At 48.3% G+C, this 15,710-nt stretch overlaps 1 protein-coding gene across 1 annotated transcript in view; it reads left to right on the forward strand.

Annotated features, from left to right (window-relative positions):
- The window catches only part of ASAP2 (ArfGAP with SH3 domain, ankyrin repeat and PH domain 2), a 169,785-nt gene that overhangs the window by 69,118 nt on the left and 84,957 nt on the right, over positions 1-15,710 (forward strand). Inside the window, 1 exon segment of the mRNA XM_047744070.1 lies at positions 10,560-10,705. Coding sequence (XP_047600026.1) covers positions 10,560-10,705 — 146 coding nt within the window.

Below are 15,710 nucleotides of genomic sequence, written 5' to 3' on the forward strand. Positions count from 1 at the left end.
TTTCTCCCTTTTTTACAGTGCTAATTAGAATATGGCTATTAAATTAATCCCGAGCTTAAAATTAATACAGAGAACTTTTTCTATTATACCTATATAATTTAAGGATAGAGCAGTTTGAAAGAAACCTGTGCAGTAGTTGAGGAAGTGATGTTTCATTGTGCATGAAGAAGGTACTATATCTGGCATGATTTTCTACTATTACGTGAGAAAATAACTAAATCATAGTAATCCCCAGTGATTGGCATGAGTAGGATGAAACGGGTATTCTGCTACTTTGTTGTGGCACTGAAAGCCAGGGCATGGAATTTTTTAAAAGCAGTTTGGTGGTTCACCTCAAGAGAAATAAAACTCTTTATGTGGGAAGATGCCCAGAGATGCTCATTGCATTGTCCCAGTTATCTCAGAGAAAACCTGAAAGCCTCCAATAACTGAATTAGGATATACTGCTTGATGCAACTATGGTTATGTAGCAACATGAAGAAAAATGCTTATGATGACATTTTCAGACTATAAAACTCAGGATACAAAATACATGTTACCATGTCTGTGATCAAAAGGAATAGGTGGGGCACCTGAGTGGCCCAGTGGGTTAAGCCTCTGCCTTCGGCTCAGGTCATGATCTCAGGATCCTGGGATCGAGCCCCACATCGGGCTCTCTGCTCAGCGGGGAGCCTGCTTCTCCCTCTCTCTCTCTCTGCCTGCCTCTCTGCCTCCTTGTGATCTCTGTCTCTCTGTCAGATAAATAAAATCTTAAAAAAAAAAAAAAAGGAATAGGAGATTATGACAAATGATAAAGAAAATGTTTCTGTGTGGATGTTCATAAACTTGAGAGTGGAGGCATAATAATCTGACACCCAAGAAGTATTTGTTGTGGGGCCAGCCCTGTGCTAGACAACTACCTCCATGAATATAGTCTGCACAACAGCCCTGTGAGTTAGGTACTATCAGCAACTCCATTTATAGGTGAGGTCAGTGAGGCACAGAGTAGTAATCTACCCATGGTTCTCAGCTAGCAATTACAGAAGCTGAGATTCAGAACCAGATCTGCTTCCCCATCTCTGCTTTTGACCGTGGAACCCCACTTCCCAGTGCTCGGTGCACCTGCTGTGAACGAGGGTCCACAGTGGAGAACGAGCGAGCAATAAGGCTGTGGGACCCTCCTGGATATCAGCTGGCAGAGCCATGGTGAGCCTTTTGAAGAACTCCAAGTGGTTTTGGTTGACCACAACTCAGCATGAACCAGTGTGTGAGAAGCTCAAAGCTGAGTCAGGTGACCTTGGGGGAAGTATGTTTAAAAAAAAAAAAAAAAGTTGGTTACTCCGTTATTGAATTGTAAAAGCAACATTTTAAGAGGGACCTCAAAATCTTAGAGCTAAAAACCTCAACGTAGGAGGACCCTGGAAGGACCTAGTACTTAGCTTGGGAGGTAGGGAGAGGGCATATCTGAGGGCATTCTCTAGGACCAGGAAGTGAAGCTTATTATCTGTTCCTTTCTAAAGGGTATTTTCATGGGAGTAAGCTTTGACTTAAATATGAGAGAGAAGTGAGCTGGTCATTGGAAGGATTTCAGCAAAGGCTTGGTGCCTCCTCTACGGAAGTTGTAGGGGTGGTGGGGTCATGGACTCTGAGACTTTGAGATGTCTTCCACTTTCGAGTCTCTGAGATGCTTACGGTCTCTCTTCTGCTGGTTAAGAAGAATGATTGGAATTTAGGTGGGTAACTTGTGGAATCCTGTCAACAGCGATCAGCATATTAATCACGGAAGGATGGCTAATCAGAAGGAACGCTAAGACTCGTGACTTAAAGTCCCAAGTATTAACATGAATCGTACTTAGGGTCCCCGTATTTATTTGGTAGGGAGTTTAAGCTCATCTAGGCTGGGTTTTTTCACCTGGTAAGTAGGGTCTGTGGACAGACTTAAAGGGACTGCACATCCTGAAAATTGTATGGGAAGTTATATAAAGATGCTTTGTCCTGGAGAGGTAATCAGAAACATTGTTCTGATTTTTACTGATGTCTGTGATAGAAGATTAAAGAACCAGTGATCTAAGTAAACCCCCATGTTTTATAGATGTGGATATCATCACAGAGTTGACTGTCTGCCTTACTTACTGTAAAACATTGACTACATTTTTCAGCATTATTCACGGGGTCTCTGAACCTGTTCAGGGAGTCTCCGAACTCTGTCCACTCGCCCAGAGTCACAGAGCTGAAAGGTCGTGTGCGTGTGTACATATGTATGTATGTGTTTATTGATCTAAAATCTTGCCTGCACGAGTAGCAGCTGTTACCTGAGGCTTGGAGACCATTGGTTTTTCAAGGCTGCTGGTTCCTGGGCGTGACGACTTGGGAGGTGTTGGTCTTTTCTCCTGGTCTGCAGTGCTCTCAAAGAAGTGGGGCGGGGTGGGGGGTAGGGAGGAGTCTGGTGAGCATCTGTAAGTAATGGGAGTTGTATCCTTAGGGATGGGGAGGCAGAATCAAGTGGGGGAAGGCTGAAAGCAATTTGCTGTGACAAAGTGCACACTGTGTAGTGTGGCTGGTCAAGCCACTTTGCCAACAGCGGGTATCTGTGTGACTGGATGTGAGGTTTCCAGTAGCCGGGATCCGGTCAGCAGATGCTGTCTGCCTCCCTGCTTTCTGTGCCAGACACCTGGGGGTCCCAGGCTAAAGGAGAGCCGTGCCAGCTCTTCAGCCAGAGCCTCTCCCTCCTTCTCTGATGTGGTCTCAGAGCAGCCCTCGGATGGGAAGCCGCTCTTTGGATAACTTCTCTGGGGTGAGTCACACAGCTGGCTGCTCACAGCTCTCATCTCCTGGACCGGCTTCTGAAGGATGAAACTCATAAGCTTTACCTCCTCTGGGAAGCCTTTTCCATCACCAGCCCCCAAAATGTACTCACTGCTTCATTTCGAGCTGCAGTTCTCCCTCTTGCAATGTATATGGTGATGGATTGTTCTCGAGCACTTCTTGTTTCTCTTTGTCTTGCTGAGCTGTGCATTGGCAGGCACCAAGCTTTATTCATCTTTGTCCCTCCAAATCCAGCTTTCTTAGATGCACGTCTTACCATGTCACTTTACAGCCTTTGGGGGCCCTTCGTTACTGGGATGCATCTGGGCCCTGCCGGCTGCTCCCTGTCCTCTGGCCACACCTGTCCCCCCCCCCCCCCCCGCCCCCAAGCTCCCCAGGGTCGTTCCGTCTCTGGCTGTGCTCTCTGCACCAAACTGACCGCCTGTGCATCTTTCTCCCTTACGGAGCTTTGCTTCTTGAGGGAGCGGCTCTGCTTCCCGAATCTCCGTGTTCTTCAGTGCTTGCTGCAGGAAAGGATTTCAACATGATGGGATTTTTACCCTTTAGTACCAAGAATGTTCTTGACCGAGAGTGGGTATTCGGGAAATACAGAAAGAGTAAATAAAAATGAACCTTGATAGGTTTTCTGTACTCTGAGCCTGTAATCTAAAAGGACAAGAAAGCTAGCATAAAAAATAAACCTCATCTAGTGCATCAGTCTCAGCCCCCCCCCCCCAAGCACTTTCGTGAGCAGTGGGTGTTTTATATTGAGGCAGCTAGGGCTGTGTGGGGTCCTTCACACAGACTTCCAGTGTCACCATTTTGTCGTTTATCAAGGGCAGGATCAAAGAATACGTGGTGATCTCAGATGAAAGTGTTCCTGTTTCAGTAGCCAGCCCACACCTTGATCTTAATTAATAACGTCATTGCTCGCTTCCTGTGTTGGACGTAAGCAGACTAGATATGTCCGTGATCCCCTCCATAAGGACTGGTGCTTTCCATAATGTCAAAGGGGACGCCCCAGGAAAGGGTTAAAGAAAATGAGCTTTGAAAACAGAAAAGAGCACAGAATGTTGGAGACGTGGCACGTGATGAAGCTCCAAGAGAGGGACCACGTTTCTCTTGTCTTGCTTGTCTTGAGCGTGAGCTTAGTTAGGGGTTGTCAAAGAGAAGGGTGTTCGCATCAAACCCTTTCTGGTTTGTAGGTCCCTGTGTCTTGTCAGAGCCATTCAGGTAGGTACTCAGGTTCCAAAGACTGCCTCTGTTGTGGCGGCTTGTCCGGGAGAGCCTTCGGGGAAGAATTCTTGCTGTGATACCCTCAGCAGGCACAGGCACAGGCACAGAGAGCCGGAACGCCCTAGCCATGGCAGTGGACACTTCAGTCTGTTCTATCGTATTGATGTTGTTTTCTAATTATAAAGATGATACACGCTTAGTTTAGAAGATTGAGAGGAGCAGTAGCACAGCGTCATGGCCGGAGGCCATTCCCACTCCCCGTGTGCGAAAGGCTGCGGTGTGGGACGGTGACCGCGGCCCCCGGGCTGGCTGTTCCCACTCCCACGGGAGCTCCCACAGCTGAAGGCTGCCCACTGGGGGAGGATGCGGTGCTGCATAGACAGCGGGGCCCGGGCCTGTACGCCGGCTGCCCTGGTAGCGCACTTGCTGTTTTCACCACCGCTTAGCATTTTGATGGATTTTCCTTTCAACCTCTTCTCTACTTTTAACTTTATAAAGTTGAGACTAAATATACAGTTTCATATCCTGCTGCCCCTTTTTTTCTTAAACGTGTTTTCTGTGCTGAGCATATTCCTACTTCATGATGTCAGAAGCCTCCAGAATGTTCGATTTTATAGAGATAGCTCTTCACTCATTTGCACATTGTTGGCACTTTGTACACTCTCTGTTTTCACTCTTGACAAGTTATTTTGCACACACACCTCTGATCACCTGGATTATTTCCTTAGAATGGATTTCTAGAAGTGAGATTATGGGATGTCAAAAATGTCTTAGACTTTTGATACAGATTACCAGATGGTGAACTGAAAGGTTTTCATCTGGGCTGACTCTGGAAATAAAGCTCTAAAAATGGTTTTCTCCCACGGGATGAAAGATCACAGGGCAGAGATCCTGTCGGAAACACGATTATCTTTGACTTGAAGCAGTTGTTCCCCCAGGAGCCTGTGCGCTCCCAACTTGGATGCAAAACCAGGCGATGTGTGGGGTCGCCAGTGCAAGGGGAAGTGTTCTTCTTCGGGTGAACAATCTGCAAAATCTGCACTTGTGCAGATTGTGCTGACATTAAAATGGAGGCACACGGTTGAATATTAATCAGCGTGCCATCGGGAGTGCCTTTGTAAAGCCACTACCATAGAGAACATACGTCTCTTCTTAAACGCGCCCTTGGCAGAGCGGCCTGCATGGGTGGTTGGTATGTGGGGGTGTCAGCAGGGGTTTGTGTCAGCTGGACCCCCGAGGGGCCCATGGTCTGGCCGGGAGCAGGGGCTTGGACTGTCCCAGTCATGGTGGCCTGCCGACCCCCGTTTCTCTGGTTGTGGCCCTTGGTGTCTGGGTTACCAGTGCGTGTGCTTGGCTGGGGGCCAGGAGCACATTCGTGTTAGCCTAGAGCCGAGAGTAGTGGCTGTGATGGACCCATGGGGGAACGTTGGAAGACGGTGCATCAGGAGACCAGAGATCTTGTTCCAGCTCTGCCGCACACCTGCTGTGTGAATGCAGGCAAGTCAGCACCTTCTCTGAGCTTTGGTTCCCTGTCTGTAAAGGGAGGATTCCAGACCAGGTCCCATTTCAACTGAAAAGACCCAGCAGTGGGTGTGGGTGGCACCTGGGGCCTGGGCTGCCGTGGGATGGTGTGGAGAGCTGAGAGCTATGGGCATGCAGGGGCTGGAAACCTACAAAAGCATTCACAGCCTCTGAACACCTGGGGCTCCGCGCTGCTCCCTGGGGTTGAGTACCTGCCTGTTCCTTCTCTGGAAATTGCTGCCTAACTTTGGAACCTCAGTTCAGACGTCCCCTTCTTGGAGGCTCCTAATCCCCACACCTGCCACGTTGCAGCCATCGTGCTGTGGATTCATGTATCTTTCCCTAGACATTGATGCCAGCTACGGTGCTCACTCTTGTGTGTGTCCCGCCCCAGCGTACGGCCTTACCCCTCTTGCAGGGTTGGAGGTGATGAGTGAAATATTTGAGGTGGATGTGGAGGTTGGTGGAGGGTGAATTGACTGGGGCCTAGGCTGTCCTTTGGCAGTGCTGGGGCCCTGGGCTTGCTTCTTCCCTGCGCTGGGCCCACTGAGGAGGAGTAAAGGGGCTGCCTTTTGTCCTTTTTGGATCCAGCTTTGAACTATATGCACTGGGCCTTCTCCTTGATGGGGTTTTTTGGTTTTTTTTGTTTTTTTTTTAAAACAACAGAATCAAGTAGACTAAAAAGCACACAATAAAATGCAGTCCTTCTAAATGGACGCGTGCTTGCTGGCCTCATAAGAGATTTTTCAGTGTGAATCTCTCATTTCATCCCTCTGATTGGATTGGTGGGAAGTGGGACTTTGGGGCTGTGAGGTGTGGGAAATGGAAGGGCTGTGGGGTTAGAATGGAGAAGAAACGGGGTCTTTCTTGTCCTGCTGCTGTGGTCTCAGGGACTTGGATTCTCATGTCCCTAAGTCCCTTCCACATCAAAGACGTTTGGATGTGGATCATTAATAAGAACCAGAGTTTAAGATATATTTGAACAACGGGGGAAGCAGGAGAGTGAGCTCTTTTTAGAGAAACAGCTTTCAACAATTTTGTAAATAAAAGCTGATAGACCAGTTTGGGCTCTTTCCAGAAACTTTATTCCCAAGCTATTTATTTCAGGTTCCTATTTTAAGTTTGTTTCTGGCAAAAGAAAGATAAAGGCACTCAACAACTTTCTGTTCTCGAGTAGGAAAATCTCAAACTTCGGGTGATCTGGAGCAGTAGCTCAGTCAGTGAATACATATCTGTGGAGGGTTTACTGTTCCTATGGTGGGGACCCTGCTGGGTGTTTCAGGAAGACACGGAGAGATATGAGGCTATCATATTTATCAAGAAGTTACAAATCTGGGACGCCTGGGTGGCTCAGTTGGTTAAGCAGCTGCCTTCGGCTCAGGTCATGATCCCAGCGTCCTGGGATCGAGCCCCACATCGGGCTCCTTGCTCATCAGGGAGCCTGCTTCTCCCTCTGCCTCTGCCTGCCATTCTGTCTGCCTGTGCTTGCTCTCTCTCCCTCTCTCTCTCTGATAAGTAAATAAATTAAAAAAAAAAAAAAGTTAAAAGTTACAAATCTGTTTCTAAGAAGAGAAATTTGTGTTAAAAGCCCCAAGTAGATCAGTATGAAGAAGTTTCCATTGACCGAAGCTGGGACAATTTGAGCATCAGAAAGTAGATTACAGTGGATCAGAACACTTTAAATATAAGTATAGGAAATCATGGTGATGATGAGCTCAGAACTTCACGGATCATGATTAGAGTGTGGGAATCAGCACATTGTTTCAAAGACTTATAAGGGAAAGAATTTTTTTAAAAAGATTTTATTTATTTTATTTGACACAGAGAGAGATCACAAGTAGGCAGAGAGGCAGGCAGAGAGAGAGGGGGAAGCAGGCTCCCTGCTGAGCAGAGAGCCCTATATGGGGCTGGATCCCAGGACCCTGAGATCATGACCTGAGCCCAAGGCAGAGGCCTAACCCACTGAGCCACCCAGGTGCCCTGTAAGGGAAAGAATTTTTAAAAACACCCTATACCCAGTCAGTTGAGAAGCCCAGAAGGAGGGGTGATAGGAGGTTTGTTGGTACTTCTTGGTGCCATAATGTGAGGTCTTGCTATTCCTCCTCTGTGTGTGGTTGGCTGACTGCTAGTGAAGGGAAAAGATAGGTTCCTCCTCCCAACCGGTGACCACGGGCTGTGAGGCAGCCCGCAAGGTGAAAAGAGTGGTATTCCTGCCTACCTCTTACCAACTGGGTGATCTCGGGCAAGTCTCTAAGCCCTCTGAATTCCACTGGATTTATTCAGAAGATAATAGGGATGATAATATTAAGACCTCACAGTGTTACCAAGTTAAGTTGAACAAAGGCTTAAAGGCCACCTAATTGGCATTAACGAAAGGGAATTCCCTCCCCCTGCCTTTTGGGTATTCGCATAGAGCGGCATAGGCACGATTTTGGGGGGCACCACGTGGCTCCCAAGGCAACTTTGGCCTTTGTATCCTGTTTCTCTAACCCAGTGGAGACCTCAGCCCCAGATGTCTGCTGTGGCTGTCACTCCCTTCCAAAGCCACACTGGAATTGCCCACGTCTTGACCACCAACTCTGAAACAGTTATAGAAGAGCATGTGGTTTGGAAGGAGCTTTCCTTTGCTGTTAAACCACATGTGCTAGAATTTTCTAACTGAAGTGAACTAGACAATGTAACTGACCCATCTCTGAAATAGAATTTTAAAAATCTAAAACGTGGGCCCCTGTTTGGGCTAGGGAAGCTGTTTCTCTTGTTGAACCGAACACTAGTACAGAGCAGAACAGTGGGCTTTGGGGTGAAATGCACTTGGATTTGAAGCCCGGCTTGGCCGCTTGCTGGCCCTGTTTCCCAGGACAAATATTTGATCTCTTTGAGCGCCCCGATTTATGTTCACCATGATGAGGAAGAATGTGTAGGTCTTATTACAAAGTTGTTGTGAGGTGTAGAAAAAGCATACATTGTCCGTACTCTGTAGAAATGACATCATGCTCCTGTTTACCATGTGTACTGTTGGATCTTTGCTGAGCGTGGCTGAGCTCGTGTCCCCACGCTATTCTTTGCTTCTTACCCTAACCTTGCAAGTATCTCACAGCAGATCTCTAACCTTCATGTGGCTGAGACATTTGGCCATTTACTCACCAGAGTCCCACGCTCCCCGGAAGGCATGGGCCTGGAACCCAGATCTTCTGGGAGCTCGTCCCATTCTGACACACATCCTTCAGGGCCCCTGTGTGTGTTTTTTCTTATTTGCTGAGTGTAGTCTCAGAAATGCAGAAATGCATGTACTTTATCTAGAACTCTCAGGTCCTTTTCTGAAATGGCAAAGAAAAAAAACAAGGAAAAGGGCTCGAACAGTGAAATTAATTTTCTCTTATATTTGTGAGGCCAACGTTGGAATCCCCAGAGGCCAGTACTGGAGGTCTAGGGCATAGCTCCTCCCTGGTACAATGGACAGGCACGCCGTTCATGGATCACAGGAATCTGGCTTGGGGTCAAGGACTGCCCGTCACAAATAAATGTTCCTCGTGTTTCCCCTGTCACCAGGCCCAGGAATTGGCATTGGCCGACAGTGGTTTAATTTACCTGAGGAAGAATCTGATGGCATTCACATACAAGTTTATGCTACATGTCTGTCTGCCCCGTTGTGCTTACAAAGTGGTCGTGTTACATTTCTCGTTGAAATGAGGAAAACGTAGAAATCAGGTGCCTGGGACTCAGATGTCGTTTAAGCATCTGCCTTCAGCTCAGGTGATCTGAATGATCCTGGGGTCCTGGGATCGAGTTCCTCATCGGCCTCCTTGCTCAGCAGGGATCCTGCTTCTCCCTCTGCCTCCTGCTACTCCTCTTGCTTGTGTTCTCTCTGTTTCCCTCTCTCTGACAAATAAATAAAATCTAAAAAAAAAAAAAGAAAAAAAAGAAATCAGGTGCTTAATGCAAACAACAGTTGTTTTATCACAGACTGATGGGCCCTGGTTAGTACTTGGATGGGAGAAATGACCTAGAAGTAAGGGGATTATAGTCAACCACATTAACTTACTAGAATTACTTGGGCCCCTCCACCTGCCTCCATTTCTGAATCAGAGATCTGAAGCAGGGTGGTGGCTTCTACAGTCTGATAAGATCCGTGTTATCATTTTGGTGTCCAAAAGGGATTGGGAACCACTGAGCTGGAGACTCAGAATCCAGGTTTCCATGCATTAAGGCCTAATGATAGTAAAATGCCATCAGATAGATTACAGGGGTTTGCTTTTTGTTGTTATTCGGACAACAGTGTGTTGTCTTGTATTTCAGGCACAAAGATAATTAAAATTTAGTCCCTGTCCTCTAAACATGTCTAACGTCGAGACATATGTTCCTAATTTCAATGTCCATGCTGAGACCAAGGACAGGGGCACAGGACAGAGTCATGGAAGGCTTCCTGGAGGAAGGAGACATCTGTGGGATGTGCAGCAGTCGGGGAAGGCAGGGCACCGGAACAGAGGATGTGTCTGAGCAGAACACAGAGACACTCCGTTGACCTTTGTGGCCCCAGCCTGTGCTCCGAGGTCCACAGCTCCTGCCGTGTGGAAAGGAGAGCCGTGGCATGTGGCTCCTGGTTCAGGGCTCACACTAGAGAGAAGCGGGCATGTCTTCCTGAGTTTCTAGGAGAGGACCGAGTCTGCTGGCGGGGCTGGTGCTTCCTGCCATCTTGTACACCACAGAGGGGTCCTAAGATGTGGGAGGCCTCAGGGTACCCTTGGAGCCTCATCTGACATGCTGGAGGCTGGGGGGCTTGTGCAAGGAGGCTCTTTCCATCTTGGTTGTCGTCGCGCTCCTTCCTTGGGATCTGTTGCCAGTGCAACGGGACTGTTGTCAGGACAGCGAAGTGATTTCTGTTCCTGGTGCAGCTCGATGCTTTTCAGATTCGTATCCTGCTAATGTGTTCAGTTTTATTCACAACTTAGGAAGAAGCTGTTAAGCACGAGGATGGAGAGGTTGCTGTACTAACGGGGCGTCTCCCACTGCTGTTGTAGCTCACGTGGAAAACGAGGAGCAGTACACCCAGGCTCTGGAGAAGTTTGGGGGCAACTGCGTGTGCCGAGATGACCCGGATTTAGGAAGTGCATTCCTGAAGTTCTCGGTGTTTACAAAGGAGTTGACAGCACTTTTCAAAAACCTGGTAAGTGTCATCACACACGTGCAGCTGTCAGGCCGCAGGTCAAGTGCGTGCAGTTCCTTTAGTCGGCAAGGTAGCCCGTAGAGCGTAGCCAAGGTGTGTCTGCTCATCTGGGAATACATTTCAAAGCTCATGCAGTGCCTAAAGGAATTATATTTTCTATACCCATTTGGTCACTTTGGAATAAATTTTAGAATTGTAATTCTTACGGTAACATGGCTTTTTGAATTCAAGTGCGCATTTTAAATATACACGGCTGTGGGACAAAATGGATAAATGCGTTCATCTTCTTAAGGGCCCCTGACTTCAGTTTTCAAGTTTATAAACTACATAGAATCATCTGTTTCTGGTAATTATGGTGGGCATTTAAACTTAGAATATTTAATAAATATGTTCCAGGCCTGTCTTACACAGCAAGGTAACCTATAATCAAAGCACAGAAATTGCCATGAATATTTAAAGGCCTTTTATGCTCCCAAATGCAAAGCCTAAAAAAAGTCGCTTTTTAAGCAAGTGGGAACGTGGAGTCGGGACTCTTGCCTGCGGCAGGTGCCGGGTAACGTGGGTGAACGGGGTTCTTTCTTGTGCTTGGCAGCTCTGTGCCTTCCTTGCTGTGGGAAGAGAATTCGGAACAAGTGGGCAGCCTGAGGGGGTGTTTGTGACCCCGCTGCCTGGCTTCTTCCACAAGGGGAATACACACTGGGATGGCCCCAGCCTCCCTTTCCTGTTTTTCTCCCCCGGCTTCAAAAGGTCATGGGTGACCAGAGCAGGTCAAGGTCGCAAACAGCAGTGCCATTCTCATTTCTCCTGTCAGTAAGCAAATAACAAGTGAAAAAGTAGCTCATCATTCTTGAAATGGTGATGATGGCGGGTTCGTATGTCTGGTCGTGGCTGGGCAGAAAGAAGGGAACATTGTGTAGGAGTTAAAACGGGGAAGGACAAGAACCATATCCTTAAGGCTCTGGGTCTCTCTCCCCGTCTTCACTTGTAAGAGATTTCAGTTGGAAATGGTAAAATTAAAAAGTCGTTACTGTTCTTAAGTTTTTTACTCGGGCTCATTTGCAATCTCTTGGGGACTTTTGTCGAATTCATCACCCATTTTTCCTGCTTCCAACAAGCTGGTGGCAAGCATCCTGACTGGGGATCCCTGGTCCCCCGTTAGCCCCGCTCCCTGGACCCTGGCAGACATGCTTATTAGGCTCTCACCACGGAGTCAAATTGGAGTTTTTTTTTTTTCAACTGGAGAAACTGAATGGCCCCAGAGAAGACCTTTGGGGGCCTCTCGGGACACTGTCAGCCCACAGCCCACTCTCCCAGCCCCTCCGTGGGTCAGCCCCTCCGTGACTCTGGGCACCTCACGCCAAAGTATGAGTGAACAGCCTCCAGAGTGAGAGACCAAAACAAGCAGAGAAGAGGACTTAGAGAGGAAACAGGAGTAATGCGGACAGCAGAAGAAGCTTTAAAGAAACTGTATTTAGGGGCGTGTGGGTGGCTCAGTTGGTTAAGCAACTGCCTTTGGCTCAGGTCATGATCCTGTAGTCCTGAGTTTGAGTCCTACGTTGGGCTCCCTGCTCAGCGGGAGTCTGCTTCTCCCTCTGACCACTCTGCTCTCATGCTCTTTCTCTGTCATTCTCTCTCTCTCAAATAAATAACTAAAATCTTTAAAAAAAAAAAAAAGGAAAGAAAAGAAACTACATTTAATTCTTCTGAGTGATGGGGCTCTTGGGTGGCTCAGTGGGTTAAGCCTCTGCCTTCGGCTCAGGTCACGATCTCAGGGTCCTGGGATCCAGCCCCACATTGGGCTCTCTGCTTAGCAGGGAGCCTTCCTCCTCCGCCCCCTTCTCTCTGCCTCTCTGCCTACTTGTGATCTCTCTGTCAAATAAGTAAATAAATAAAATCTTTAAAAAAAATTCTTCTGAGAGATTGGAATAGACTTTATATCAGAAGGAACGAGTAGGGATGCAGCTATGGTTAAAGAAAGGGGAGAAGTGATTAATGTAAGAAAACATAAAAGAAAAAATCCGGTGACATGGTTAGAATAGGAGTCTGTCAGAAAATGTTTCAAAAAACAAAGCAAAACAATAGGAAAGTAGAAAACAGATCACAGACATGATGATGAATCCTTCAGGCCCATCAGTCTGTGGACAGGCGCCTCAGAAAGAATGAATGGAAGACAGGAGGGCGTCACGAGGACAAGATGGTCCCTGAACTTGAACCACTCGTGTCTCCAGATTGAAGGCTGGTCAGAGCCCAGAAGAGGGAGGGAGGAGGCCTCTAGGCATCTCTGTGTGAAATTGTGAACAGTCTTCACACTTCCAGAAGGCACATGGTGGATTAGGAATCAGTGGTTTCGGATGTCTCTGCAGTAGCACTGGGAACTTCAAGGAGTGGAGCAAGGCCACTAACCTCCTGGGGAGCAGGATTCCAACCTGGAGCCACAGGCAGCCACGCACGCAAGTAGAACCAGAGATATTTTCAGTCAGGCGAGGCTCAAAACGTTTAGCTCCTGTGCGTCATTTCTCTGAAACTCTTTCAGGATGTGCTTTAGCAAAATGAAAAGGAAAGCCAAGAAAGAGGAAGATGTGTGAGTCAGGAAACAGGATTGAGCCAGAAGGGAGGCGGCGGGAGGGATCCCCGGAGGATGAGCAGGGCCTCAGGCAGGTCTCCCCGACCCCCTCACCCCCACCTGCACCCCGCTGAAAGCGGCTACTCTTTCCTCTCCATTCAGCTGCTGTCCAGACCTGGCTTTTCTCAGTGTAGAATGGAGGGAGTAGTGCCACACCTGGTTTTGTGTAGAGACTCCCGCCGATTGCCTGACACGCTTAGTTTACTTAATCTTTACAACAGCTCCCTGGAGGGAGTCTGGTTCTCCCACTCTGGAGACGATATAACTGAGAAGGCTCTGGGGTCTTTAAGGAGCTGGGGACGGTGGAGAAGGGCCCACCTTAGCCCTCCCCACGGTGGAATCCCCAGGAAGCCAGCTTGCGCTTCCTTGCCAACATGAGCTGCTGTACAGTTAATGAAACTGCCCCTTCTGTTCTCAGTTTTCTGCAAAACTGAAGACCAGGTAGGTTGGGACCTTGCCACAGCGGCTTTGCCACGTTGAGCATTGCGGGAATCAGGAACGGCGACAAGGCCCGGCTGCCCACCTTTCTGCCGTGAGGAAGCCGGCAGTGGCCATTGCTGCTGAGCACCCACAGGGTGGCAGGCCGCGGGCTAGGTATGAAGGGGACACTCGCTCGGTCCTCCTGACCCCTGTGCAGGACAGCTCCTGCTATCTTCGTCTAACAGGGGCACAGACTCAATAAATGACTTCCCGGGTCTGTAGCCAGCAAACAACAGAGTTGAGATCACCAAATCCATGCTGTGTCCATGGCGGCATTTAAAGAAGTTAAAGTTTCTTGTCGACTCTTCCGGAGGGAAAAAGACAGAACTGGAAGGACGGCGGTGCAGGGAAAGCATCAAGGGAAACATGGGCCGGGCGGAGCTGCAGTGGCCTCTGCTGTGGGACCTCAGTTTCCTCCGTGGTGGAAACACCAGGCCCACTTAGGGCCAGCATCGAGAAGAAAGCGGTGGCGGGGGGAGGGTCTTTGTCAGCTAGAGCCCAGCTCGCGGGTGACACCCTCGTGTTGTCAGGAGACAGGAACCCAAGTCCTGGCGGTAGTGGCTTTGAGTCTGGATGCCTCCCTTTGCTTTCAGCTTGTACTTTATGGAGTTAGGGTTGTTGATCCTGTCTCTGGCAAAGATCAGAGAGAGGGAGAAAATCTCTTACTTGTGCCAAAATTAAATTCACCAGACCTGATTTTCTGGGCCAGGGCCCGTGGCAAAGCCATCCAGCCACTAGAGCACCGAGGGGCCGCTTCTAAGAAGCTGTTGCTGAGAGTGAGCCGATTACAGGGGAATTCTCCTTTTTTGGTATTTTGTATACCATTCTTACTCCTATTTTTGGTCACATCTGTCCTATCTCTTATTTTTAAAGCCTTGCTTTTACTTTCTCTCAGGCATTTAAAAACATTTCCATCTTGGGTGGCTAAAGATGGTCCATTCTCCCCTTGTCCAGAAAGGAAAATTACCACCTACCTGCTTTGTGGTGAGAGAGGATGTTTATAAAGCAGTTGGAGCATCTCCAGAGAAAGGCCAACTTAATATAGAGTGAGATTTTGTTACTAATGGGTGAGATTCTCACCTTCAGAGAGCCTATGAATTTTCTCTGCAGTTATGCAGGATAAGGGGAGAAATAAGGCAGCTCCAGAAATGTAACATGTGTGAAATGAAACTGGTTATGAAGTCAGCCCAGTTTCTTAGGTTCTTTTCCTCTTACCAGATGGATGTGAGAATCCTGGAAGGATTTTCCAGGGACCACTTCTGTGCTGGGAGGTAGCTTTCTAACGAGTGGCTGCATTAGAGGACAGATTGTAGAAAGGTCCTTCCCAGATATGCTGTCCCTGTCTTGGTTTCAGAGACTTGGGGGTGATATGTATGTTTTTCCCGTCCGCAGAGCTGCCCCGGGGGGGAACAGGACCAGCAGATGCTCAGAGGACGGAGTCCCGATGTGAGATCTGGGGGCAGCCTTGGGGCTGAGGAAATCTTACTTCACTCACAATGAAAGAGGAATTTGAGGGATGCCTGGGTGGCTCAGTTGGTTAAGCCACTGCCTTCGGCTCACATCCTGATCACAGAGTCCTGGGACCGAGTCCTGCATCGGGCTCCTTGCTCAGCAGGGAGCCTGCTTCTCTCTCTACCTCTGCCTGCCACCCTGCCTGCTTGTGTTGTCTCTCTCTCTCTCTGACAAATAAATAAATAAACAAAATCTTAAAAAAAAAGAAGAAAGAAGGAGGAATTTGAAAATTCCACCGACCAAAATACACCTAAGTTAGGAATTCATTTTAGGCAGCTGATGGGTGTTACAAGATATTCTAGGAGCAGAGCAAAGCACTAGTGAGGTTCTGTTGGGGTATGGGGCCGCCTGCGACCTTGTCCTTGTGAGTGGGCAGAGCCTGGCAGAGAG

The sequence above is a fragment of the Lutra lutra genome, chromosome 9 (assembly GCF_902655055.1).
Source record: "Lutra lutra chromosome 9, mLutLut1.2, whole genome shotgun sequence".
Lineage (NCBI taxonomy): Eukaryota > Metazoa > Chordata > Mammalia > Carnivora > Mustelidae > Lutra > Lutra lutra.